This window comes from Carlito syrichta, unplaced genomic scaffold, assembly GCF_000164805.1.
Source record: "Carlito syrichta isolate Samal-C Ts95f unplaced genomic scaffold, Tarsius_syrichta-2.0.1 Scaffold309100, whole genome shotgun sequence".
In the NCBI taxonomy this organism is placed as follows: Eukaryota; Metazoa; Chordata; class Mammalia; order Primates; family Tarsiidae; genus Carlito; species Carlito syrichta.
The window spans coordinates 546,134-570,181 of record NW_007253196.1 but is presented as its reverse complement, the minus strand read 5'-3'; the positions used below and the strand labels follow the sequence as shown (position 1 = coordinate 570,181).

The window sequence follows — 24,048 nt, the reverse complement described above, 5'->3', positions numbered from 1 at the left end:
CTGCCTTACTTCTCCTGGAATGCCCTTCCCCTCATCTCTATGCAGTACATTCCTCCTCAGCTGGTGTTCCTGTTCTTCACGCAGCCTCCCTGCCTCCCCAGGCTGAGCGGGGTGTTCCCTTCCTCTGGTCCCACAGTGCTGTGTCTAATCTGCTGTAAAACTTGCCACCCTCTAGTGTAAGTGTGCCTGGACTATTGTGAATGCCTATCGTTCAGGGACCTCTGTTTACCCAAGGACAGAGGGCCTAGAATGTGAGCAGGAGCAAGCCAATGCTTGTGGAATGAAAACATGAATGAATAAATCAGTTGATCAGTCAATGAATGAATGAACTCAAGATTTCCATTCCCCCAACCATAGCTAAGAACCCTGGAACGGCCCCATGTGAGAAGTCTTCAGACACAGTGCTCCTCCAAGTTCTGCCCATTTTTTCCCCCTGTCCACGGAACCTCCTGTATCTCCTTTCGGTGGCTAAAGTCATAACGTGGAGCTTGGCTTAATCAACTCATGAGCTTTTCCTCTCAAACCCAGCCTGCACCCACTCACCTTGGGACCAGGTGGTCCATACAGTCCCTGTTTTCCAGGGGGTCCCTAGAGGAAGGCAAAAGTCAGGGGTCAAGTCTGGGCAGCATCTTTGAAGCATCCTGGCAAGGGAGGTGAAAAGACCACCTTGCACACAGCCCTAGAGCCCCGAGCTGTGTCCAGTGGGGCTCTGTGTGAATAAGGAAGGGCTGAATGAAGGGAGAATGATGTCCCCTGGGGCGTGGCCTTGTTTGATCATGTTAGCTGGGTTCCCTATCACTGATAGAGAGAGGTGAGAAGTCAGAATAAAAGGGCCCATCTGTGGCATATTAGAGGGCCTGGCCAGGGCTGGTGCCCATGAAATGTTCACTCGGAGATTATTGTTTTTGTTTTGTTTTTTGTTTCTTTTTGAGTTGGAGTCTCACTCTGTCACCCAGACTGGAGTGCAGTGGCCGCTCCTGGTCACCACAGCCTCGAACTGCTGGGCTCCGGCGATCCTTCCACCTCAGCCTTCCAAGTAGCTGGAACTACAGGTGCGCACTACCATGCCCGACTCATTTTTTGATTTATTGTAGAGATGCGGTCTCGCCAAGTTGCCCGGGTGGATCTCAAACCCGCGGGCTCAGGCAATCCACTCACCTCAGCCTCCCAAAGCACGGGATTACAGACTAAGCCACCAAGCCCGGCTCACTCGGAGATTATTATTATTATCATCTCTTTTTGATCAAGTACAGGGGACAAAAGAAGTACAACAAATCTCATGCTCATCCTTTTCCCTACTCTCCAATTTCCCTCCCCAGAGCAATAGGGGTCAGCAGTTTTCTGTATATCTGTCCAAAGACAGCCATATGGGGCATGTTTGCTGAATGAATGAGAAGTCAGGGCAAAGCAGGAAGTGTCCCCAAGAGGAAAGAGAAGAGCAGCACAATGGTACCTCTTTGCCAGCAGCACCATCTGCACCAGGCTCGCCCTGCAGAGTAGAGCAGTAGAGACATGATGAGCTCCAACCCAGTTTGGTGGCATAGGCCTCACCTGGCCCACTGGGCATGCCCTGCCCTCAGGTTCACCAAGAAGCCCAGTCCTCCAGCCCTCACCTTCTGACACTCTGGGCACAGGCTGTGGAAACTCAGACCCCTATCCCCGACTCCCATCTGATCCTGAAGCCCCAGCCTGATAGCTCCCGGCTGCACGCCTGCTGAGCTCCACAGGGGAAGTCCCAGGAACTCCTGGGAGAACCTAAGCCTACTCCTTCCCCAGGATAGGAGAGGCTGGCTCCATGGGCCAGCCCCTTTCTGGTGAGATGCTGGGGAAGAAGAATCTTTAACTGTAGAGTCATTCGGGGGCGCTGAAGATCCTGAGCCTGCAGGCCGGGAGGGAGGCAGGGTCAGAGGGACTTGCCAGGGTCTCTGGCAGGAATCAGAGTGAGCACGTGTGGTGAGACGAGGCCCCCGTGGCAGATGACTGGAGTCATCTCCCCATCTCAGGCCACCAGCCCCAGCATTATTGCTGCGGCCCCCCAGAAGAAAGTCTGTGTTGGTAGAAAGCATCCTGATGGGGGCTAGGAGGCCTGGGTCCCTGCCTCAGCTCTCTCAAAGACGGGCAATCGGTTCCACCTCACGTGGGTCACCCTGTCTAGAACATCTGAAAGAGGTAGGTTTGCAGAGTGGCAAAGAACACTGGTTCTGGAATCAGGCAGGCGGGGATAGAGTCACAGCTCTTCTGCTCACTAGCCATGTGACTCTGAGCAACCTACTTCACCTTCTGAGCCCCAGCTACTCAGCTGGGCACACTCAGGTCTACTAAACGGGGCTGCAGTACAGGTTACGACAAAATGCACATCAGGCACCCAGTCCATTTTCAGCACATGGTCAGTGACCAACATATCACTGCTCTAAATATTGGTTGAGACCAAGTTGTGGCTTCTGGGGAGCTCAGAAAGTTACAGTAACAGCACTTCTAGTTCCTGACATTTACGAAGATTTTCTGTGGTTACCAACAAGCTCCCCTGGGGAAGGGGCAGAGGCAGAACAGGGTCACGCCACCTCTGTCTGACACCTAGCCGAGGGGTCTGAATGAGGTTGATGCTGGTGCGTGATCAGAGACAGTGACCTTGTGGGCAGCTGGCATAGCACTGGTTTGCAGGGCCTGTCTTCCCAAATATGACATGGTCCTCAGGCACCAGCGCCACACTGCCAACCTGATATGCCAACAGCTTCTCCTTCTTTGGAGACTCCACATGTGCAATGCTGTGCCCAACTGACCTACAGCCAGTTGACCCTTTTCCCCTGGGCTGTGCCATAGATACGGGGTCTTACCGGGGGACCAGGGTGTCCAGGGGGGCCAGGCTGACCTGGGATGCCCGCAAGGCCCCTTTCTCCGGTGGCTCCCCGGTCTCCTTTCAGGCCCTAGAGAGTAGGAAGGGGGATGGTGAGAGATACCCCATGTACGCCACGCCTCATAGGGGAAGGAGTGCTGCCTGAACTCGCAGGAGGACCCAGGATGGGCTCCAGGCCTCTTTGAAGCCCTTTACCACATCCTGAAGGGGGGATTTTCGGAGGCAGGAGAGGCTGATGCCGGGGAGGGAGACAAAAATGTTCTCCCTTCTTCCAGCCTCCTCTGAAAGGGCCTACAGCACAGCAGGGTAGATAGAAGCCATGGGAGGAAGTAAGAAACATGTCACTCACCACTGCAGAGATACCTGCTGGTCCTGGCTGGCCTGGAGGCCCCGGTGGCCCCTAGAGAGAGATGAGTCAGTGGGATAGAAACAGGTCTAGGCTGGGCACAGTGGCTCAAGCCTGTAATCCCAGCACTTTGGGAGGCCAAAGTGAGGGGATTGCCTGAGCCCGTGGGTTTGAGAATAGCCTGGGCAACTTGGCAAGACCTCATCTCTACAATACATCAAAAAATTAGCCAGGCATGGTACTGCACACCTAATTCCGGCTACTTGGAAAGTTGAGGCGGATCACCTGAGCCCAGCAGGTCGATGCTGGGGTGGCCATGAGAGTGCCACTGCACTCCAGCCTGGGTGACAGAGTAAGACTCCAACTCAAAAAGAAAGAAAGAAAGAAAGAAACAGGTCTAATAAGTCCCCCAGAGGCAGAGGGCCCAACTTCTGCCAGAGGTTTTGTACCTAGAGTTGAGGTCTGGGATCCCTGAACACACAGAACCCTCCCACCTACCCATACTGAGTGGTATATCTGGGGCCAGGCTGAGGGGATGATCTGGGAGCCACCATCAGAGGGCAGAGTTAGGTGTCCCCTGAGACCCTTGCTTCCCTAAAGGCAGCCCACTTCCTCCTGTCCTAGAGAGGGGGGAACACCAGGAACTGGGCATCTGCGTAGCAGGGGGTGAGGAGTAGGGGCTCAGCACAGACCCTAACATCCACATGGACAAGCTTGGGGACAGCACTTGGGTTCACTGGCTTCCCGCTGCCCCCAACACTGAAGCCAGTGAGACTCCAACACCTGACTGCTCCCCCACCTGTGCCGGGGCTGCACCGGGAACACCCTCCCCAACTCCAACCATTCACATCTCTACCTCTGAGGACAGTTCAAATGTCACCTCTCTGGTCACAGTGACCCCTTCTCTGAACCCCAGGGCACTCAGGTTTCTCTCACAGCACTCCCAGATGGAAAGTTCCAGAGGTCATGGTCTCTGTTCTATTCATGACAAGAATGTCCAGTACTGGGACCATCACCCAGCAGAGGAGATGAGTTAAACGGACAGAGGTGAGACAGGGAGCCCTGTACCCCCTCATCCCCAGCCCCACAATGAGTCTCCATTGGGGCCACGATTCAGGGTATGCTTCCTCCTTTCACCGTAATGGCTGGCCCCGGCATTCCCAATCCAGGGCCTCTGGACCCCTTGAGGCATACAAATAGCGACAGGGACCTGAGAGTTCCTGTTTTTGGTCATGAACTATTTTTAACATTTCCAAAAGGTTCCTGGAAATTACACAGTCAGTCACAACAGGGCTGCAACAAAATGCCAGTATATGTGCTTTCCCCGAGAACCCCTCCACCCAGTGCCGTCATGCTGATCAAAGGCACCAACTGGCAGTCGTCTACATTTGATGTGAAGTAGACAGGGAATTCATTATTGCTGAAGAAATGTTCTCTCCAAATCACCTGTCTCAGTAAATACACCACCTACTTACCCAGCTGCCCAAGCCAGACGCAGGGATCATCTTTGATTCCTACCTTTCTCCCCCGACCCTAGTCCAGATTGTCAGCAAGTCCTCGAGTCTGTCCACAAAATCCCCCCTCCACCGCAACCGTCCATCCACGGCTTCCGGGTACATGCTTCCGGGTACTCTGACCACACCTCCCAGGTCCCCGCCACGGGCAGCATGTCCTTCTTGAAGCTCAATTTTCCCAGTTCCACTCACACCTTTCTCAAGCCACACTCCAGTCATGGTGACCTTCATGGGGTTCCTCAAACACGCCTAGCTCCCCCTGCCTGGGGCTCTTTGTATTCGTTGCGCTTCTGCCAGGGACTGTCTTCCCCCAGTTGCCCAGTTGCTGGCTCCTTGGATTCAGGCCCCAGCTCAAATGTCACTTCTCTGAAAGGTTCCTCGGAAGTCACCTCCCAGGCCCTCCCTGCAGTGTCACATCACTACCTGGTGCTTTCACATTAGTCTGTCAGTTTGTTGTCCCTGCATGAACACTCAGTGAGATCAGGGGACCTTGTCCATCTTGGTCACTGCCGTTGCCCCAGTGCTTGGCTCGGTGCCTGGCATGGAGCAGGTGTGCCATAATTATTTGTTGACTAACTGAATGACCTTCGTGTGAGAAGTGAACTTGGATATGTCCAGAAAATAAGAAAATGGTGAAAAGCCTGGGTGAGCCCAAGACCCACCTCGCTCTGCACAGTTGGGGCAGACTCTGCCTGCGATCAGTTCTTTCAGGTCAGCCCCAGCGGACCCACCACCCCCCAACCTCACCAAGTCCTAAGTCTCATAGAGGCAGAGACAAAAACAGTTTAACTCACAACATGGCCAGGGGGGCCGGGTCTTCCTTGAAGTCCCATGGCACCAGGCTCACCCTACAAGGAGCCAGAAAAGGAAGAAATGACACAGAAACTGACTTGCTTGCACACATGTGGCTGTCAGGTAGGAGAGGGCTGAGCAGAGCAGGTGGGATTGCTAGTGGCCCCAGGAGCTGGGCTGAGTCCCAGCCTCTAGACCTGGGCCTTCCAGGGCCTGAGGGACCAGTCCTGCCCCATGAGAAATGTTGGATAGAGAAGGTGGAGCCCCCAGCCTGAGCAGGCCAGGCCTGCCTTTTTAGGTTCTACGGAGCAGAACCAACAACAACCCTTAAGAGGAGGGCGAGAATTTAAGATGTGAGTGTCGGGTAAACCTCCCCCATAAGGCTGAGAAGGCAGCCACTCTGCCCATAAGCGGGAGGAACCGGCTACATCTCTGACTCAGCAGGGTTCAAAGCCAACCAAAGGCAGCAGGCATAGATCCCAGCCCTTACCTCTGCTCCAGGCCGGCCACTGCTGCCAGGGGGACCTGGTTTGCCACAGTCACCCTAGAAGAGAGAGGGGCGGCTGGAGTTCACCAGGCCTTCACCTGGCAGGCACTCCTACCCCAAATCAACCCCACATCAGAGGGGCCTTGCACCTGCCCCAGCTTTGGCCAGAGGCCCTCTGATGCCCTCCAGCTGGTAGACAGCAAAACCCTGACCCAGTCTGCCAGGCACCACTGGCCTCAGGAGGCTCAGAGGCTGAGACGGCCTCTCAGGCAGGGCCAGGTCCTCAGAAGAACAGGGAAGAACTGCTTGGCAGATGTCACCAGGCCCTTACCTTAGGTCCTGGGAGGCCGGGGTGTCCTGTTTTCCCCTTGAAGCCCTGGAAGAAAAAACAGGGAGTGCTCCGGTCCCTTGCCTCAATGAGGGGCTTCTTCCCACTCCTTTCTTCAAGTTAAACAAATCAAACCACTCCAAAGTCACAACGTGGTTCACAGGGGATCTGGATATGAGATGCCTGTGGCCATCCAGGCAGAGGCTGCAACTGCTCAGCTCTCAACCTCACTTACTGGGGGTCCCATGAGTCCAGGGGGGCCAGCAGGGCCAGGGTCTCCCTAGGGAAAGAGAACATGGACATTGAGACAGTTTTTGTCCAGCTTGTACCCAACTCATTTACCACTGGATTCCCCTCTTTCCAGTCCCTCCCCCACCTATCCCAGGATGTAGGGAAGAACCCAAGAATCACGTGGGGCAGAAGGAAGGATCCATGCCTGGCTCAGCCAATAAGTGGTTGTGGACCTTTGGTTAATCCCAGCCCCTCTCCAGGCCTTAGCTGTCCTTCTTTTGGGCACAGAAAGGGGACTGACCTTGATGTTCTGCCCTTTCAGATTTCTCAGAAAAATAAGACCCAAGGAGGCAGGGCTTGCCCAAGTCCTTCCATATCTGTAGCCTGATTCTTCCTGACGCCGAGCCTAGTTTTCTTTAGTTGTATGAGTTTCTGGATATAATGCATTCTCTTCACTGCCCTGCCTCTGGTGAGGCCCAGCTTGTCTAACCTGGTTAAGGTCACTAAGAGAACTGGGAAACCAAGGGGCTCTGGTGCCATCAGTAAGGTGGAGTGCAGAGGGAGGCAGACAGAGGGAGGGCACACATGCTCCCTGAAAGGTGGAGGGAACACTTCAGTTCCTTTCCTCAGGGCCCTTGACTTTGGATCTTGGAGAAGGAAGGAGAAAAAGGATGCCTGTCTTCCCCGCCCGCCATCTCACCCTCAAGCCAGGCTTGCCGTCCTTCCCATCCAGACCATCCAGACCGGCAGGCCCCTGGAAGCAGAAAAAGGCATTTCTCCATGCTCGTGCTGCAGCTCCAGGAGGTAGGAGACCTGCCCCAGGTCCTCAGCTGTCTCCACCCCTCACCCGACTCCCACCCCAGCACACACACACACACACACACATACACACACACACACACACACGTGTACCACACACATACATACACACCCACCCACACGGTTTTCAGGCTAAGAAGGTACATACTTACCTGAATCCCAGGAGGTCCTGGTGGCCCAGGAGGACCAGGCATGCCTGATGGGCCTCGAATCCCTTCGCTGCCCTGGAAACCAGTCCCCCCAACAAAGTCAGCAGGGCCTTGTCCCACCCTTAGAGACTCAGCCCTAGCCAGGGGTTCCAGTGACTACTGGAAGTCAGGACAGCAGACTTCTGACTGTGGTTCTGTCCTGGCCTAACTGGATATATGCCACACATTGCCTTCCCAAGAGCATATGTTGTGCAAAGCACCACCCTTTCTCTCTGGTCTAGGAGGAGGAGCAGAGCATCTCCTTTAGGGCTGACCCAGGGGCAGGTGGTGCTCAGGAGCATGTGCTGAACTGAGATCACCTGTTCAACTCACAGGTCTGACAGCACACCAAGCACCGTGTGGGCTCTGATGCCCTAAGATGAAAAAAAGTGGGTGGCTCCTGTCCTCAAGGAGTTCACAGCCCAGTGAGGGTCACGGGCCCACCACAGTCAGGGGTAATTCAACAGACCATGTGCTCTGTGTGGAAAGGGGCTGCATGGTTCAGAAGAGGGGGCAGTTTACTCTGGTTGGAGATCAGAGAGAGTGTCACAGAAGTGTCATCAGACACTAGATCCTGAAGGATGTCTGGGATTAGGCGTGGAGGAGAGAAATGCATGCCAAAGAGAATCTAAAGAAGGGTAAAGATTTGGAAATAGTCCCATGCCTGGCCTGGTGGGAAAAGAGGCTTGAAGGGTCTGGTTAGTGGGGCCCCTGAGTGCCATGCCAAGCTTTATCAAACAGACCAGTGGTTTTTAAACTGTACTTCTCAGAGTCCTGGGGATGCCTGGGGTAGCCTCAACACTGGAGCCATGAAGGGGGACTTCACATGTATCTGTTTTATAGACATGAAATGTTGTGTAAAGAAAAGACACAGGGACTAGAAAATAGTCTGAAAACCACTGCTACAGGCACTGGGGAGCTATTTAAGGTTTAAAGCAGGGGGGTGATGAGAATTGATGGTGAATTGGAACATTTACCAGAAAAGGAGGGAGAGGCAAGCAGCTGCTACATTCCCTCAGTGGAGAGAGGGTGGCGCCCTGAAGTTGTGGCTGTGGGGTGGTCAAGGGGAAGGGATCCATCCAGCAAAGGGAAAAAAAGAGCTCAGGGGGCATTGCAGTGCCACCCACCGCCAGGAGGGGTCAGCACAGCTTCAGCCAATGTCCGCCCCCACTGGGACTGGGCTGGAGAACCACTGGCCAGGGGTTTAGGATTCTCTGCAATGACCAGCCTACGGAGAGCAAGGGCTGCGCTGCTGTCCCAGCCTTGCAGACCTCAGTTTCCCAGCCCGCACCGGGAGAAGTGAATGTGTATGCTCAGAGGAAAAAGACTCTCCGTGAGGCTACAGGCCTCCCTCTGGGCCCCGATTCCCCCATCCCAAGTTCAGAAGTCAGTCTCGGGGCCTCTTACCACCCACTCAGCACAGCTAGGGAGACTGGGTGTCAGTCCCAAAGCAAGGCAGAGTCACATCTTCAAAGTAAATCAAGCCAAACTCAAGGGCAGCCACTGTGGGGGCTCCCATGACAGCCGTTCCTTCCTAACTTTGTCACCATGCGGGCCACAGGCCTTCTGGGCCCTTGGGCATTGCTGCTGGAGAGGGAGGCCACTCCCCCTCCAGGTTGGCGTCTTCCTTTAGGATGAGCTTCCCCCTTCCCTCAGCATCTCACACCCCCACCCCCGCCTCATGAAGCTGGCCTGGGCTGCCTGTTGAATTCTAGGCCTTCACCACAGCCCTGCCTCCTCCCACCCACCTCCCTGCCTTTCCCTCCCTCCAAGCAGACAGGGGCCTGGGCTGCACAGAGGCAGCAAGCATCCTGGGCCCAGAGGCCATCCATGGGTCTACCGCAGGCCCTGATTCCAACCAGCAGTCGCAGGGCTCATCCTGGAGGACTCTTTCCCCAGCTTTGATGCAACTGGGTCAGTCTTGGAATCTCCTGAAGGCCTGGTGCTAGGGGTGTGACAGGGACGTGACTTTGGCCACTTGGGGTCCTGCTCACCTTCTCCGCTTGGGGGCCGGGGGGGCCGGGTGCTCCAGCTTTGCCTGGGAATCCAGGGGGACCCTGTGTCGACAAAGGAGCAGGCAGAAATGAAAGTGGGGCTGGAGCAGGAGCACCCCTTTCTTCCTGCATGCTGTTAAAGCGATTCGTTTTGACTTCCTAGAAGCACCACCCAGGAGCATCATGTCTGCCAGCCCAGGGCTGGGGCCCACCCAGGAGGCCCCGCTCTCCAGGTCCTGGCTCCTGGAATCAGGCCGGGCCACCCAGGCTGCTCCTCCCCTCCCCAGGACCATTCTCCCCCAGCCTGGCCTGGACAGGCCTGCCCCTCCCGAGGAGACCACATCAGACAGAGCTGGTTTTGTGTCTTCACTCACCGGCGGGCCTGGGAAGCCTGGCTGGCCTTGGAATCCCTGGGGAAGAAGCAAGGGACAGTGTGCTGTGTCACTCCCTCTCCTGCCTGGCTGCCCAGGTGGAAAGTGGGATAGGTGGGATGGCCCCAGGCCCACAAGGTCTTGCCCTCCCCTCTGCCCAGGATGGCTGGCAGGTGAGGCTCTGGGCGTGAGGCAGGAGGTCACAACTCCCACATCTCAAGGATGGAGCACGGAGGCTACAGCGGTGACCACCAGGGAAGAAGACCTGGCCTCTCCCCTGCCTCTTCCTAGCCAGGTCCCAGTTGGCACTCACCTGGTCGCCCTTCTCACCCGAGTTCCCTTGGGGTCCTCGCTCTCCTCGGGGACCCTGTGACCCACAGAGAACAATGCAGCTGGAACCCAGGGCAGGGCCAGGGCTGCCATGTCCAAGTCTCCCTGCCCCCTTCCTCACTCACCGCTGGGCCTGGGGAACCTGGAAGACCCTCAGATCCTGGGGGACCCTGGGGACACAAAGGCGCAGAATCAGTCACTCTGACCAGGGTAGAGGAGGGATGGGGTAGGGAATGGGACCCAGAGCAGAGGCAGGGAGGGTGGGGCAGAAGGCTCCCTAAGCTGGCAGGACTCTTCTGCCTGATTTGTTCAGGCTTCCCCTCTCTTGTCTGAGCTACTCTACCAGCCTCCTAACTAGTCCTGTCAGCTCCTGGCTTACTCCTAGTCTGCCAGGAAATGGCTGCCATCTTCTCTTCCTCGAGCACAGCTCTAATTATGTCACTCTGTTGCTCAAACACCTTCCATGGCTCCCTATGCCTCTGAATGAGGCACACACTTTCCACTGATGCTGGTCTTTGAGGTGGTCTGTAATCTGGCACCAGCCACTCTTCCCCATCTCTCTTCCTTCCCCCCTTCCTCTGCAGCCTTGCTCAGTCAGCCCACCATTCCCTGAACACTCTACACTTCCACACCCTTGGGCCTTTGTATGGCTGGAATGCCCACCCTTCTCCTAAATTCTAGGTCTCCTGAAACCTTGTCCAATCATCAGATGGCTCCAGGCTGTTCCTGCAGTGCCCCACCCTGGCCTCTCCCTCTGGAATTCCCCAGCACAGACAACTGCCTGCTGCCTGTCCTCCCGCCATTCAGCTCAAATGCCACCTCCTCAGAGGCCTTCTGACTCGGTGTCCATGGTGCCTCTCTAGTCAGTCCTGTCTCTCCCCATTTATCTGTACTCGTCTATTCATCTGGTATCTGCCTCCCCCACTGCAGGGCAGGGGCTGCGGTTGCCTGCTCTGCTTCCCGCAGTATTCTCAGAAGGAAGTTGGGCACCCAGCAAGCCCAGGAGGAAATCTGTTCCTGAGTAAATGCATTCTGGGGTTTGCTGAATCTCCCTGAGGCCTCACCGACATGGGTGAATTAGTAAAACTCCGGTCCCAGTGGGGCTGATTCTAGATCTGAGGTGTGTGAGGTTTGCCACCAGACAGACATGAGTTCAAGTGTGGCTTCCACCTTTAACTCACTAGCTAGCTGTGGGGCCCTGGGTGAGCCACTCTGTGGGCCTCAGTGTCTGGTAAGAGCCCAGCTCCTGCATTCAGTGGGGCCTGGCATCCCGGGCTCTGTGGTGGGCGTGGCTCTGCTGAAGACCGGACTACTCAGGGAAGCTGGGTCTAAAGTCCCTGACCCTCCTTTGCAGAAGGCGAGGAGTTCTGCCGCTGACTCCCGAGCCCCTCCCCCAGCAGCCCTGCTGGGATTCGCTTCCAGCCTCCAGCCTCCACCTCCGCAGTGACCAGCCTGCACCGCCTGCTCGAGACGCAGCTGGAAAGACTCGACTGGGGGCAGGGGCAGCAGGGGTCATGGTCTCCTCCTTCACAGGCTGCTAGGAAGTCTCCAGCCGCGGTGGCGGTGGCGGTGGCGGTGGCTGGCAGAGGCGGCTCCATTTGAAGCCCTTCCTTCCTTCCACCCCCGCGAGCTGAGCGACTCACCGATTCCCCCTTCTCTCCCGCAGGCCCCACGTAGCCGCGCTCCCCCTTGATGCCCTGACAATCCGCAAAGAGAGAGCAGAATTAGCCCCGCGGCCCGCCCATCACGGCGCTAATGTGAGGGGTGGAGACTGCAGCCGGCACCCAGGCCGGCTCTCGGAGGCAGATGGCACGAGGAGGGTGGCTGGGGAGGAGAGGGTGGGCTGTTCCCAGCTTCAGTGGGAAGGGGGATATGCCCATCTAGTGGGCTAAGGGGGCTGGTGCCTCCCAGCTGTCCCCCCACCTCTCCCACCCCCTGAAGAGGCAGATCCCAGTTCTTGCTATGCCTGGGACTGCTCTGAGAGTCCAGCCCCCAAGGCAGAGGTGAGGCCAAGCCAGCTACCAAGGGCACCTACAGCAGGGGGCTACACAGAGGGCTTGGCAGAGGCTGAAATGCCTGGGAAGGGGGAGCTTGCTGAGGGAGACCAATCCTGACCACCAGCTCCCGAGCCTCCAGACCCCCAGAGCCAGGGTCCCCCTTACTCACAGGCAGTCCTGGGGGGCCCATGGCACCTGGGTAACCGGGTTGCCCTGGAGGACCCTGCAAAGAAAGGCAGACATGGTGAACAAGCCCCCATCATTTCTGTTCCCCCTCCCTGGGCAGAGGGTGGCCAAAGCCAGGACGCCTGGAGCTGCCACCCAGCAGGCGCCAACCCGCCCCAGCATGGCCACCACCGGGCCATTTCCCCAAGCCCCAGGCTCCCTCAGCGTGACCACCACCACAGACTTGGGGCTAAAAGACTGCCTCCGCCTGACCCGGACCCCAGGAGCTGAGCCAGAGGAGGAGGCCCAGAGTGGGACCACAAGGCCCAGAGGGGGACCTCAAGGACCAGGGAGGAGGGAGTGGAAGGGGCATGCTCAGGGCTGCAGACCAGGGAAGGAGAGCCCAGGACGCTGGAGGATGGGAAGTCGGAGCCATGAAGAGGGCCTCCTTTGATCCTGAGGGATTGTGAAGACCCCCACCCCAACAGAATCGGGGTAGAGGGGCATAGAGTCTCCAAGGAATCCCCTCCCATCCTCCTCTCAGCAGCCGGCCCCCAAGGCCCAGCCGCTGCCTTCCCAGGGCTTGTCATCTCTCTCCAGTCCCTGCCAGCCTCTTCTTACCGGTTCCCCCTTGTCTCCCGTCAGGCCCCTGAGGCCTCGCTCTCCTTGAAGGCCCTTGGAGAGAAAAATCATGAGAAACTACAGGGAAGGGCGACCCCCACCCAGCCCCTTGACTCCTTCCCCCCACCCCACAGCCCTCTGTTCCCATTCTAGGCCAAAGTGGAGGCCACTGGTGCTCCCCAAGTGTCCCTAGGAAGGTGACCATAGGAAGTGTGCTCCAGAACAGTGACGGCCAGGGGCAAAAACCCCTACATGTGGGTGCCTTTCGGGAGCACACCCTCCAAGACAGGTATGTAGTTACAGACATGCCCCCTGGTGGGCAACTCCGAGTGGTTACTTCTCAGGTGCCTGGTATTGGTGTGCCCTGCCATGGTAACTGTCTGCCGTGCGCCTTTAGGAGGGTGACAGATTACATGTATGCTTGTTCTGAGGGACAGCTATCAGAAGCAGTAACCGGAGTGATGTTCCCAACAGAGCGTGTCACCAGATACCCGACACTTACCTGTCCAACCACCCCCCAAGCCAAAAACCACCTTCTTTTAGGGATGCAGGGGAGAGACTTTGGAGGGTGGAAGGGGACATCACTTGCAATCAAAGCCAGAGCCGCCACCCCTCATTCCCCACCCTGGTCTTCACAGAGTCACCATGCCACTAAGGGCACCTTTTCTGCCCCCTTCTCCCTCACCCCCTCAAGAGACAGTGCCCAAGCCTTTCCACGACACAAGACAGATGGCTAGACGGACAGATGCCCCTTCACCCAAGCAAGCAGAAACAGACAAGGCCCGGCCAGAGATGAGGACGTGGGGACAGATGGAGCTGCGACAAGGAGGGGCCCTGCTCCCTGAGCCTCCATCACCAGGCCCCAGGAACACGGAACCCGACACACGGGAGGTTAGTTTCTGTGACCCAGGAGGGAGCAGCAGTGAGGATGGGGGCGATTCAAACACACCTGTGACAAGGACGAAGGCAGAGCAATTAACGACACCTGGCAGAAGGAGCCGGCCAAGGTGCCGGGCACAGAGGGGCGGGGCCGCACGACACCCAGAAACCCAACGGGCTGGTATCATGTGCCCAGCCTCGGAGCGAACTGGGACTGGAGCCAAGGAAGAGGAAGGGAAGAGGAGGAAGCTGAGCGTTTCCTCTAGGACAATGGGAAAGGTGCAGGCAGGCCTGCCTTTAAATCCCTGGGTGCCTCTGGACAGCCCTGCCAAGCAGCAGGGCAGCAAACCTGTGCCAGCCTGCAATGTGAAGCCCTACAGCTTTGGCATCTCTGCCGGGCTCTGAGCCAGGTGCCTGGCAGGGCCCCAAGAACTACTTTCAGCAAATCTTCAGGCAAGACCGAAGGTGGTGAGAAGCAGGAGGCAGAGCGAGAAGGGAGGAGGAAAGGGACTCCTAGAGGCACCAGCCTGACATGAGAAGACACAATAGCTCAGGAGGACGTGGGGGAGTGGCGTGGGCTGGTGGGAGAAAAGGCGAAGGCAGACGGAGGGGGGTGAAGAGAGAAAATGGGAGAAAGGAAGCAGAAGAAGGAGAGGGGAGAATGGAAAGAATCAGAGCCTGGGAGGATGTCCCAGCTGCTGGGACCTCAGGGAACCTGTGTCGTTAGCTACCGTGCCTGCAGGGGGACAGCAAACACGGAGGAGGAAGTGAAGGCACCACGGGAAGGGAGACAAGCAAAAGCCACAGTGACCTGGCTGGCGGAGGGGAGGGGTTCGAGCAGCGCTAGGTTCTTACGGGCAATCCGGGGGAGCCAACAGCACCAGGAAAACCTGGGGGGCCCTGGTGGGAGAAACAGGCAGGTCACATCTCACAAGCACAGTAACCCCCATGGGGCAGCCTGCGGGGCATGATCTGGGGCCGGCGGATCAGGGGGAGAGGAGGTCCTGGGAAGATTTTCAAGGCAGCTGGAAAAGAGATTCATTGAAAGTCTTGACCCAGAAGACAACTGCTCCCCTCCTTGGCTCCAGGAGGAAGGCTCCTCCGTGGGCAGAGATGTGAAATGGCCCTGAGGCAGAGTCCTTCCCAGTCTCCCGGGCTCTAACTGATGCCTTTGCTGGAGTGGAAACCATTTCTCTTTGCCTTGCCCCTCCTGCCTGCCACCTGACCTCCACAGGCCTCGGCTCCAAGACGGTGCCCACCAGTCATTTTTCCTAATGACATCTATTTTCCTTCCATATCACCACAGAGGACTCCAGGGTAGAGGCCTCTGGTCTGGTCTTTGTAGACTTGCCCTGGAGATGGCCCCCCAGAGTGGTGGAGGGCAGCTCCATCCTAGCCCCAGGCCCTTGTAGGGACTGGTGTCACAGACCAGAATACCACACACCTCCCTGACTGTGAGCTGGAAGCCAAGGCCCCCTGATCAGGTGGCTGGGTCTATTGTGTAAAGCACAGCAGGGAATGGGAAGCAAAGATGTGCCCAGAGGGTCTCGCCTGGTCAGAACCACAGGCAGCGGGGCAGAACAGTTCCAAGAGACTCAATGGTGGAGACCACAGTCCCCGAAGATGCTCTCATTGGGGGAGGAGAGGGCAGGGAACGTGTAGATGTTCCCTCTTTCTGCCCTGCGCAGCTTCTTAGGGACAAGTAGCAGAATGGTGTCTGAGTGTCATGACCCTATGAGAGCTTCTCAAGCAGACCAGGGCACCACAGATACTTACAATAGGGCCTGGAGGACCAGGAGAGCCCCTCATGCCAGGCGGACCCTGCAAAGGAAGCCAAGGGAAATGGATGGAGAAGCTGAGACCCTACAGAGCCCTGAAGTCCCAGCCACCTTACTCCCAGCTCACCACAACCAGAGTGGACAGAGGGTGGCTGTTGGCCAAGCAGGACCAATTAGCTGATGTTAAAACCACCTTCCATTTGGTTCACTCAGTCATCCAACAAGCATTTATTGAGCAACTATTATGTAGCAGGCCCTGGTCCAGGGGCTGGTAACACAGCATAAACAAAACAGATAAAACCCCCTGCCTCATAACTCCCACCTTCCAGGAGAGAGGTGGACGGTTACACACAGAGCAGGGGCTAGCACATAATTGGTGCTCACCTGATACCTGTGGAATGTTTCTGAGTGAAGTAAATACACTGCATGTTAGATGGTGATGCATATGATGGGGTTGGTGTGGGGGCTCAGTTGTAATGAGAGTAATTGGGGAGGTGTCATTGAGCAGGTGACATTTGAGCAGAGCTGGAAGAGTGCAGGAGTGAACCCTGAGAAATGCACTGTAGGCAGGGGACGCAGCTAGGCCTGGAGGAAGTGTCCTGTGCATCCCAGAGGACTGTGGCCCAGGAGAGCAGACAAGGCCAGAGCAATTAGGGGCAGCGGTCACATGAGGCCCCGGAGGCCCCTGAGAAGTCTCAAAGGCAGATGGGGAACGCCAGCCCACTTGAGGCCCTGCCCAGAAGAGGCCTGTTTCCTAGTCTTACCTCTTCTCCTCTCTGGCCTGGCAGCCCTGGAGGACCGGGAAGTCCAGGGCTCCCAGCACAGCCGGGATCTCCCTCGCTGTTGTCTCCCTGGAGAATGATGGAGATACAAGAGTGAGCAGCCTGGGCCCCTTCCTGTAGGGCATGGGTATGGTGGGGACAAGGGAGATAAGACGAGGCACATACCCGGGCCTCCTCGGCTCTCGGGCGCTCCCGCTCTGCAAAGCACTGCAAAGGACAAGGGGAGGCCTGTCAGGTGAGGTGGCCAGGGAGCCCTCCCATACCCGGCTGCCCCAGGCTAAGTCCCTACCCGGGCACAGTTGTCGAAGCCTGGCACACCGGGGATGCCCTGGTCCCCCTTCTCTCCTTTCTCCAGGATGGACGCTGGGTAGGCCATCTGCCCCTGGCCACAGTCCCCGCAGATGCTCTGATGAGGAAACAGGAAGGGCACTGGGGCATGGGTCAGAGACAGCCAGGACGGGTCAAAGTGGGGAGCCCCACTCAGAACCCAGAGCTGGCGCTCTCTCCCCACAGCCCTCTGCCCACACTCTCTCCTTCCCCAGCCACGTTCCTGAGGCAACTTTGCTCCATCCTCAGGGGACCCGCTCCCCACAATTGGCTTTGAGTCTCCTCCAGGAAGAAGCTCTGGTAGGGCTCAGCCAAAGCCACTTTCCAGACAGGCATGTGGGAGGAGGCGAGGGGCCCACGGAGGGACCATCTGTCCCGGCTGTTCCTGCAACCTGCACCCACTGTGAGGACAAGCCACAAGGAGAGAAGCTGGAAAGGCTAGCTCCAATTGCAAGCTTCCCTGCCCAAGGGAGCAAAGGAACAGCTGCGGGAGAAGCCAGGCCCACGCAGACACCCCTGGGACGGGCCTGCCTTCCTTTCCCCAGAGGAGGCCCCACTGTCATCAGCTCCCCAGGTCTTGGCACCTGAACGGTCTTCCCCACAGGAAGGTCCTCCTCTTACCCAGGGGCTTCTTTGGGTCACAGACCTCTCTGAGGGTTTGATGGGAGCTATGGGTCCTCATCCCAGAAAAATAAAGCCCACTAGTGAAAGCCAGCGTGCTATTTCAGAGGACTCAGGAGCTTGGAGCCTGTCTGTGGTTGGTGTGCTGTCCTTGGCTGCCCAGGCAGGAGCCTGCGCTCACCTTCACTGCTCACTGCCAAGCCCAATGTTAATGGCCGTCATTTCCTCAGCACCCATGATGCTAGGCGTCCTAATAGGCCTCTGCACATTATCACATTCAATCCTGACGGCGCAGTGAGGCAGGTAATCTTACAAGCATTGTGGAAATGAGAGAGCCGATACTCAAAGGAGGTAGTGTGACTTGTCTAAGGCAAGTGGGAGCCTGTATTGGCCTGGCCTGTCCCTTCGTCTGGGTTGTGGGTGCTATGGTGGCTGGGGCTTGTGGTCAGCAGCCCCTGGAGTGCCATCTGACCCCTTCTCCAGACCACGCTCTGTTTCTATTTGGGGCACTTGATCAAGAAACCAACAGATGAAATGCCACAGGGAGAAATGTTAAATCCTGGATTGGAGTCACACAATCACTGCCCGGGGGCAGGATTCGGGGAACCCAATTTGACAGAAGCCTAGGGAAGAAGAGCTTGGGGTTTCGTTGACACAACCCCACTGTGATCCAACATGTAACTGCTGCTAGGAGGTTACCCCGACCTCCTCTGGCTGCTTCTGGATACGTCTGCCATTCAGGGCAGGGGCAGGGCAGACATGCTGCCCTCACCAAGACCCACTGGGGCAGTGGGATGTCTAGGGAGCTGACTAGCCAGTGCCAGAGGAGGGTGGCCAGGACGAGGGGGGCTCTGGAGGCCAAGGCATGAGAGGGACCTCTGAGGATGCTGAGCTGGAGGAGAGAAAAGTCTAGAGAGATGAAGGCTGCCTTCAAAACACTGCAGGTGGCCTGAGGAATTACCGTGCTCTCATCTCTAGAGGTAATGGAGCCACCAAGGCTGTGTGACCCTTGGTTCCCAATGGAAACCTCTGCCAGCTTGGGAAGCCAGGCCAGGCCACAGTCCCCTGGTGGGATGAACACTGTTTGCAGGCCCTGGACAGGCCAACTCTCCGAACAGGCCCCAAGTCTTCTTTCTTGGACTGTGAGAATTGCCTCTCCAATTCCATCTCCTCCCTGGATCCTTCTTGGATTGATCAGAGAATGGCTGAAGCCTTCTTCCAGGACCCGCCCAGTCTCAGTGTAGAACAGCCCCCTACTGCTGCCCTTCCACTCCCTCTGCCCTGCCATGACCCAGGTGCTACATGGTCTCAGTGCCAGCGGCAGGCAGGCTTCAGGGCTGGGTTCTGTGACAGCATCCACCATGTGGGGATCTTCACAGGATTCCTTCAAGCACTCATTCAGCAAATGTTGCTGGGAAGGGGGAGGGGGGTGTTACGAGCCAGGCACCAGATAGGCCCTCTTAGACAGATGCTTGGGATGCATCTTCCCTACAAACTGCTGCTCTCTCTGAGGTGCTAGCAGCTGAGCACTTACAAGAAAATCTCCTGAGGAGACGCCCCTCCCCCACCCCACCAGCTCCTACCCTCCCTAGGATCCTCTTACCTTGAGGAGGTGCTGTTCAATCGGTAAGGATCCCTGCAAGAGACAGGTGTGGGCTCAGGCAGGTGGGGGGGGAGGGGGATGGAGACTTGTGAGGACACATCACCCATCTGGGCTTCTTCCAGTCTTGGGAAAGGGGAGTGAAAAGGGAACCCAGCTACAGGTGCACGGCTAGCTTAGCCCTGGGAAGGACAGGGAGGGGCATGGGCAGTGAGTCCTGGCCAGCACCCACCAGTTCTGCAGTTAGCCCAGGCTGTCCTGGCAAGCCGTTGTTTCCAGGGACACCCTGCAGCCAAGAAGAGACACGAGTGAGTGGGCTCCTTCCCTCCTGCCCGCCGGTCAGTCTGATCCCTTCTCATCATGCCCGCCTCCTCTTCCCCGTGTCTTGCAGAGCTGGGAGCCCTGGTTGGCACCAGGTTGACACCTATTCTTAGCTCAAAAGCCTCTAGACCTTTGTAAGGGAAGCAAAGGAGGCTCAGAGGAGTGACCCCCAAAACCAGTCCGACAGGGAGTATTTTCCCTGCATGTCAGAGGAAGGTCAGAAATTGGGCAGAGGGTCTTTCCTATAGTGATCATTGTTTATGTGTTATGTAACTTTTCTATATTTTCTCATTTAATCATCATAGTTATCTTGGTGAGCTAGGTGAGGTTTTCTCTGTCTTAAAACCTCTCCTAGCCACAATTTCAGCATCGCTCCTCAAAATATTCCTAGAACATTCATGTACACAGCAAGGGTGGGTGCTTGACAATTAGTCCCATCCAGATGCAAATCCCAACTACCTGTGTGACTTCTGGCAAGTGCACCTCAGTTTCCTTATCTATAAAACAGGGATAGTTTATGGCTGGGCTTCAAGGAGACAATGGCTATAAGGATATCCACGTTAAATGTTCACGTTAAATGCGTGCCATCCAGATTCTCTGTTCCCCTTTCAGATTCACAAGGCACATTTGCATATTAAATACTCCATGGACGCAGGGAGCATGTTCCGTTTTGAATCCCCAGCGCCCGACATGGAGGAGGTGCGCTTAAGTACGTGTTGAGTGAATGCACCGCTGCGCTGCTTGTTCCTCCCTGCACAGGATTTCCTTGGCGCACTCTGAGAGCTGGCCTCCCTTCAAGCCCCAGCTCCCAGCAACGGAACACATCGCCTGCCCCCAGCAGCCCTCCCAATTTCAGGGCAGGATCCACCAGACCTGGGTCAGACCTACAGTCAGCCTCCACCCAGTCCTCTCTAGCACTCGCCTTTAGGGCTGAGAGCCGTGCCTGGCACAGGGAAAATGCTTATGCGTGTTCAGGATTATGCTCTTAAATTATTATCCACCCCTGCTCTATTCTTCACTGCCAATGTGTTAGTTCAAGCCTGATAGTTTGATTATTTTCTTGCCCCGCCCCCAGAACTGAACATTCCACCTGTTGTCCTACTATGGAAGCGAAGAATGCAGCCGAGCTTAAACCTAGGCTCAATGATCTACTGGCCATATAACTTCAGGCACATGTCTTAACCTCAGTGCCTCGGTTTCCTCATCTGTGAAATGGAGGGGTTTGATCTAAGATAATCCTGCATCGGGAAGATACAGCCTTGGGTGAGTAAATGCTGTACCTCCCAGAACCTGTTTCTGCATCTGGAGACAGGAGCTGCGCAGGGCAGGAGCCTGTTAGTGGCAGCCTCGGCTCGGTCTCAGGCCCTGGCACAAGACTCTGCGGTCACTCTTTTCTACCTCAGTCCGCCAGCATGTCTTCGCAGGGTTCACACTACATTGGCTTTTGTTCGTTAAAGGGTCACTTTGAAATGACTTTCACAGTTCCCCCAAGCAAACTGCAAGCCTTCTGCAGACAGACTCCTGCTTCCTGGCAGTGGGGCAGGAAGTCCAGAACACTCGGCAAATGCGTGGCTGCCAATGTGTGGCGTGGGCTCTAGTTCCGCACTTCTGATGGGACAGAGAGAACTGGGATCCTGGTAGAGACTTCCCAAAGCAGATCCCCAGCCCCAGGTGGCAGAGGAAGGTGGGGTGCAGGGAGGAGAGAGACGAAATGTATCAAATCACTGGGGCAGGGAGGAGTAGCTTGTAAGGAGCGTCCATGTGATTCTGCCCTGCTTCTTCAGGTAAGAATCCCTCTTTTGGGAGCTGGGAGCCATACACAGGGAAAGGTGCTGTCTGTGCCTCCAGAAAATGTGAACTGGCATGCAAACCACTGGGGGACGGTCCTGAGAGGCAGTGGAAGAGAGCACAGGGTGCTCTGCACGGGGAAGCCCCAGCCCAGTGCTGCCAATTCCCAGTCGGGTGACCTTGGACAAGATCCTCCAGCTCTCAGAGCCTCAGCTTGTCCAACTGTGACTGAGGGATAACACCGCCTTCCTTGTGGGGTTGAAATAGGGCTCAAATGAGTGAGAGAATGAATGTAAAATAATAACAGCGGTCATCATCACTGTAATGGTAAGGATAGCTAATGCCTCCAAAGCATGTATTATATGCCAGGCACAATTCAATACACTTAACCTGTTCAATGCTCACAAAAAAGCCCTACAAAGTAGTTGCACTTGATAGATGAAGGCAGTGAGGCACAGAGAGGTTAAGGAACTTGCCTAGCACCACCCAGCTAGAGCATGGCAGAGTTGGGACTCCAGTTCAGGCTGCCTGGCTCTGAAATGCACCCCTAACCACAATGCCACACAGACTCCAAATACTCCCCCCTCACTGAGTTTGGCCTCTTGTGATCCTCCAAACACGTCAGGCACATCCCCACCTCTGAACCTTTGCACCTGATGCTTTCTGATGCTGGCTCCCTCCTCACTCCCCTTGCAGTTTTGACTCAAACATTGCCTTCTTTTCAGCCCCTTTCTCAAGTATCTTCCCTGCCCCCTCCCATTTTCCATCCCCACTCCCTGCTTTATCTTTCTCCTTAGCATATATCACTTTCTAACATACTGCACTTTATTTATCTTGCTATTGTCTGTCTCTTCTCCTAGAATGCTAGCTCTAAGAGGCAGAGAGTCCTATTTTTGCCCAGTGCTGTATCCCCAGCACCTAAAACGGTACCTGGAAAATCGCATATGTGCAAAAACATGTGTTGTATGGAAGGATGTTGAATGCTGCTCCAAAACGGTAGGGCTCTGCACCAGTGTCAGGGATTTTTTTTTTTTTTTAGTTGGAGTCTCACTCTGTCGCCCAGACCAGAGTGCAGTGGCACGCTCCCGGCCACCGCAGCTCGACCTGCTGGGCTCTGGTGATCCTTCCGCCTCAGCCTTCCGAGTAGCTGGAACTACAGGCACGCGCTACCACGCCTGGCCAATTTTTTAAATTTTTTTATTGTAGAGATGAGGTCTTGCCAAGTTGCCCAGGCGGGTCTCGAACCCGCGGGCTCAGGTAATCCAGTCACCTCAGCCTCCCAAAGCACGGGATTACAGGCTGAGCCCGGCTAGAGATTTTTATCTGACCCAGATTCTGGGTTTCTGACAGCTGACACGGCAGGGCATTCCTTGAAAAGGAGCAGTAAGGGCACACAGCCTGGCCTAGAGGATCAGTGGGCCCTCCATGCCACCCCGGGAAGCAGGTGCACAGGGGACTGAGAAATGACATGTGGATGTGACTGGGGCAGGACATGTGAGTAGTGCCCTTGGGGTCCAGGACAGGGCAGCCACCCTGACTGCATGAGCCCTGCCCCCCAAATACCTCATTCTCTCCTCCCCCTTTACCTGCAGCCCAGGTACTCCAGGGGGGCCTGGTGGTCCGGGAACACCTGGGGGACCCTGAGGGAGGGGAAGAGGGATCAGAGCCTGAAGGAGCTCTGCCCCATGGCCAGGGGCAGCGGTGTAGGGTGGGCAAGCCGCGGGGCGCAGGCGGACAAGAGAGACAGAGGAGACAAGCGACACACACCTGCGGGCCCGGCTGCCAGGAGCTGCCCATCCAAAGTCCCGGAGCACCCTGGGTGGGAGTGGGGGTCGCAAAAGAAGGGGAGAGGTTATAGGCAACGTCCACACCAAGCGCAGGGCTGCGTGGGGAGGCGGCTGGCTGGGGTGCAAAGCCCTGCAGGGCCCTTGCACATGGGGCACCAGGCGAGGCTGGGGAGAAGGCTCTCAGCACCACTCACCGGCATGCCAGAGAAGATGGGGTCTCCTCGAGAGGGGCAGGAGCACTCCCCCGGCTCACCCTGAAAAGACAAGAGCCTTTGTGAGAAGTGGACAAGAACGGAGGGCCCGCTGGTAGCTGACATCCGGGAGGCAGGGTGGGCTCTAGAGACAGAGAAGCCAGGGTGCAAGTCTAGGATCTGTCTCTTGCGATGGTGCCCTTGGGCAACCTGCTCGACCTTTCTGCACCTCATTCTCCTCATCTGTAAAATGGGGGTAGTCATTTCAAAGGCATAGGCTGTCACAGGGTGGAATGGGTTAGCATACATGGGGTTGTTGCCTGGTGAGGATTCAGCAAGCGATGGCCACCGCTGCTACAGCCTCACTTAGTTATGTCATTGCTGCTGAATAGGTGTTCTCGCCTCCAGCACATCCACAGCTCCTCTGGATTTCTCCCCGGGCCTTTCTCCCGGGGCCTCTCACCCCCTGTCCTCTCACCACTAGCCCCTGCCAGCTCCCTTCCTGCCCTGTCCGCTGACTCAGCCCCCATTTGAAAATGCTGCTACTGGCTGGGCTTGGTGGCTCAGCCTGTAATCCCAGCACTTTGGGAGGCCGAGATGAGTGGACTGCCTGAGCCCGTGGGTTTGAGACCAATCTGGGCAACTTGGCGAGACCTTGTCTCTACAATAAATTAAAAATAAAAATAAAAAGCCGGGCTTGGTGGTTCAGCCTGTAATCCCGTGCTTTGGGAGGCTGAAGTGAGTGAATTGTCTGAGCCTGTGGGTTCAAGACCCAGCTGGGCAACTTGGCGAGACTTCATCTCCACAATAAATCAAAAATTAGCCGGGCATGGTAGCGCGCGCCTGTAGTTCCAGCTACTCGGAAGGCTGAGGCGGAAGGATCGCCAGAGCCCAGCAGGTCGAGGCTGCAGTGGCTGGGAGTGTGCCACTGCACTCC

At 56.4% G+C, this 24,048-nt stretch overlaps 1 protein-coding gene across 1 annotated transcript in view; it reads right to left on the bottom strand.

The window, feature by feature from the left end:
* COL16A1 (collagen type XVI alpha 1 chain) overlaps positions 1 to 24,048 on the bottom strand; it is a 50,391-nt gene that overhangs the window by 3,246 nt on the left and 23,097 nt on the right. Inside the window, exons 40-66 of the mRNA XM_008066770.2 lie at positions 23,115 to 23,174; positions 22,901 to 22,948; positions 22,720 to 22,773; positions 19,257 to 19,310; positions 19,028 to 19,060; positions 16,766 to 16,882; positions 16,642 to 16,683; positions 16,459 to 16,545; positions 15,693 to 15,737; positions 14,772 to 14,816; positions 13,038 to 13,091; positions 12,421 to 12,474; positions 11,898 to 11,951; positions 10,380 to 10,424; positions 10,238 to 10,291; positions 9,928 to 9,963; positions 9,554 to 9,616; positions 7,524 to 7,595; positions 7,253 to 7,306; positions 6,557 to 6,601; positions 6,325 to 6,369; positions 5,997 to 6,050; positions 5,509 to 5,562; positions 3,204 to 3,254; positions 2,835 to 2,924; positions 1,454 to 1,489; positions 544 to 588 (exon numbers count right to left, since the gene is read on the bottom strand). Coding sequence (XP_008064961.1) covers positions 544 to 588; positions 1,454 to 1,489; positions 2,835 to 2,924; positions 3,204 to 3,254; positions 5,509 to 5,562; positions 5,997 to 6,050; positions 6,325 to 6,369; positions 6,557 to 6,601; positions 7,253 to 7,306; positions 7,524 to 7,595; positions 9,554 to 9,616; positions 9,928 to 9,963; positions 10,238 to 10,291; positions 10,380 to 10,424; positions 11,898 to 11,951; positions 12,421 to 12,474; positions 13,038 to 13,091; positions 14,772 to 14,816; positions 15,693 to 15,737; positions 16,459 to 16,545; positions 16,642 to 16,683; positions 16,766 to 16,882; positions 19,028 to 19,060; positions 19,257 to 19,310; positions 22,720 to 22,773; positions 22,901 to 22,948; positions 23,115 to 23,174 — 1,491 coding nt within the window. The remainder of the gene's footprint in view (positions 1 to 543; positions 589 to 1,453; positions 1,490 to 2,834; positions 2,925 to 3,203; positions 3,255 to 5,508; positions 5,563 to 5,996; positions 6,051 to 6,324; positions 6,370 to 6,556; positions 6,602 to 7,252; positions 7,307 to 7,523; positions 7,596 to 9,553; positions 9,617 to 9,927; positions 9,964 to 10,237; positions 10,292 to 10,379; positions 10,425 to 11,897; positions 11,952 to 12,420; positions 12,475 to 13,037; positions 13,092 to 14,771; positions 14,817 to 15,692; positions 15,738 to 16,458; positions 16,546 to 16,641; positions 16,684 to 16,765; positions 16,883 to 19,027; positions 19,061 to 19,256; positions 19,311 to 22,719; positions 22,774 to 22,900; positions 22,949 to 23,114; positions 23,175 to 24,048) is intronic.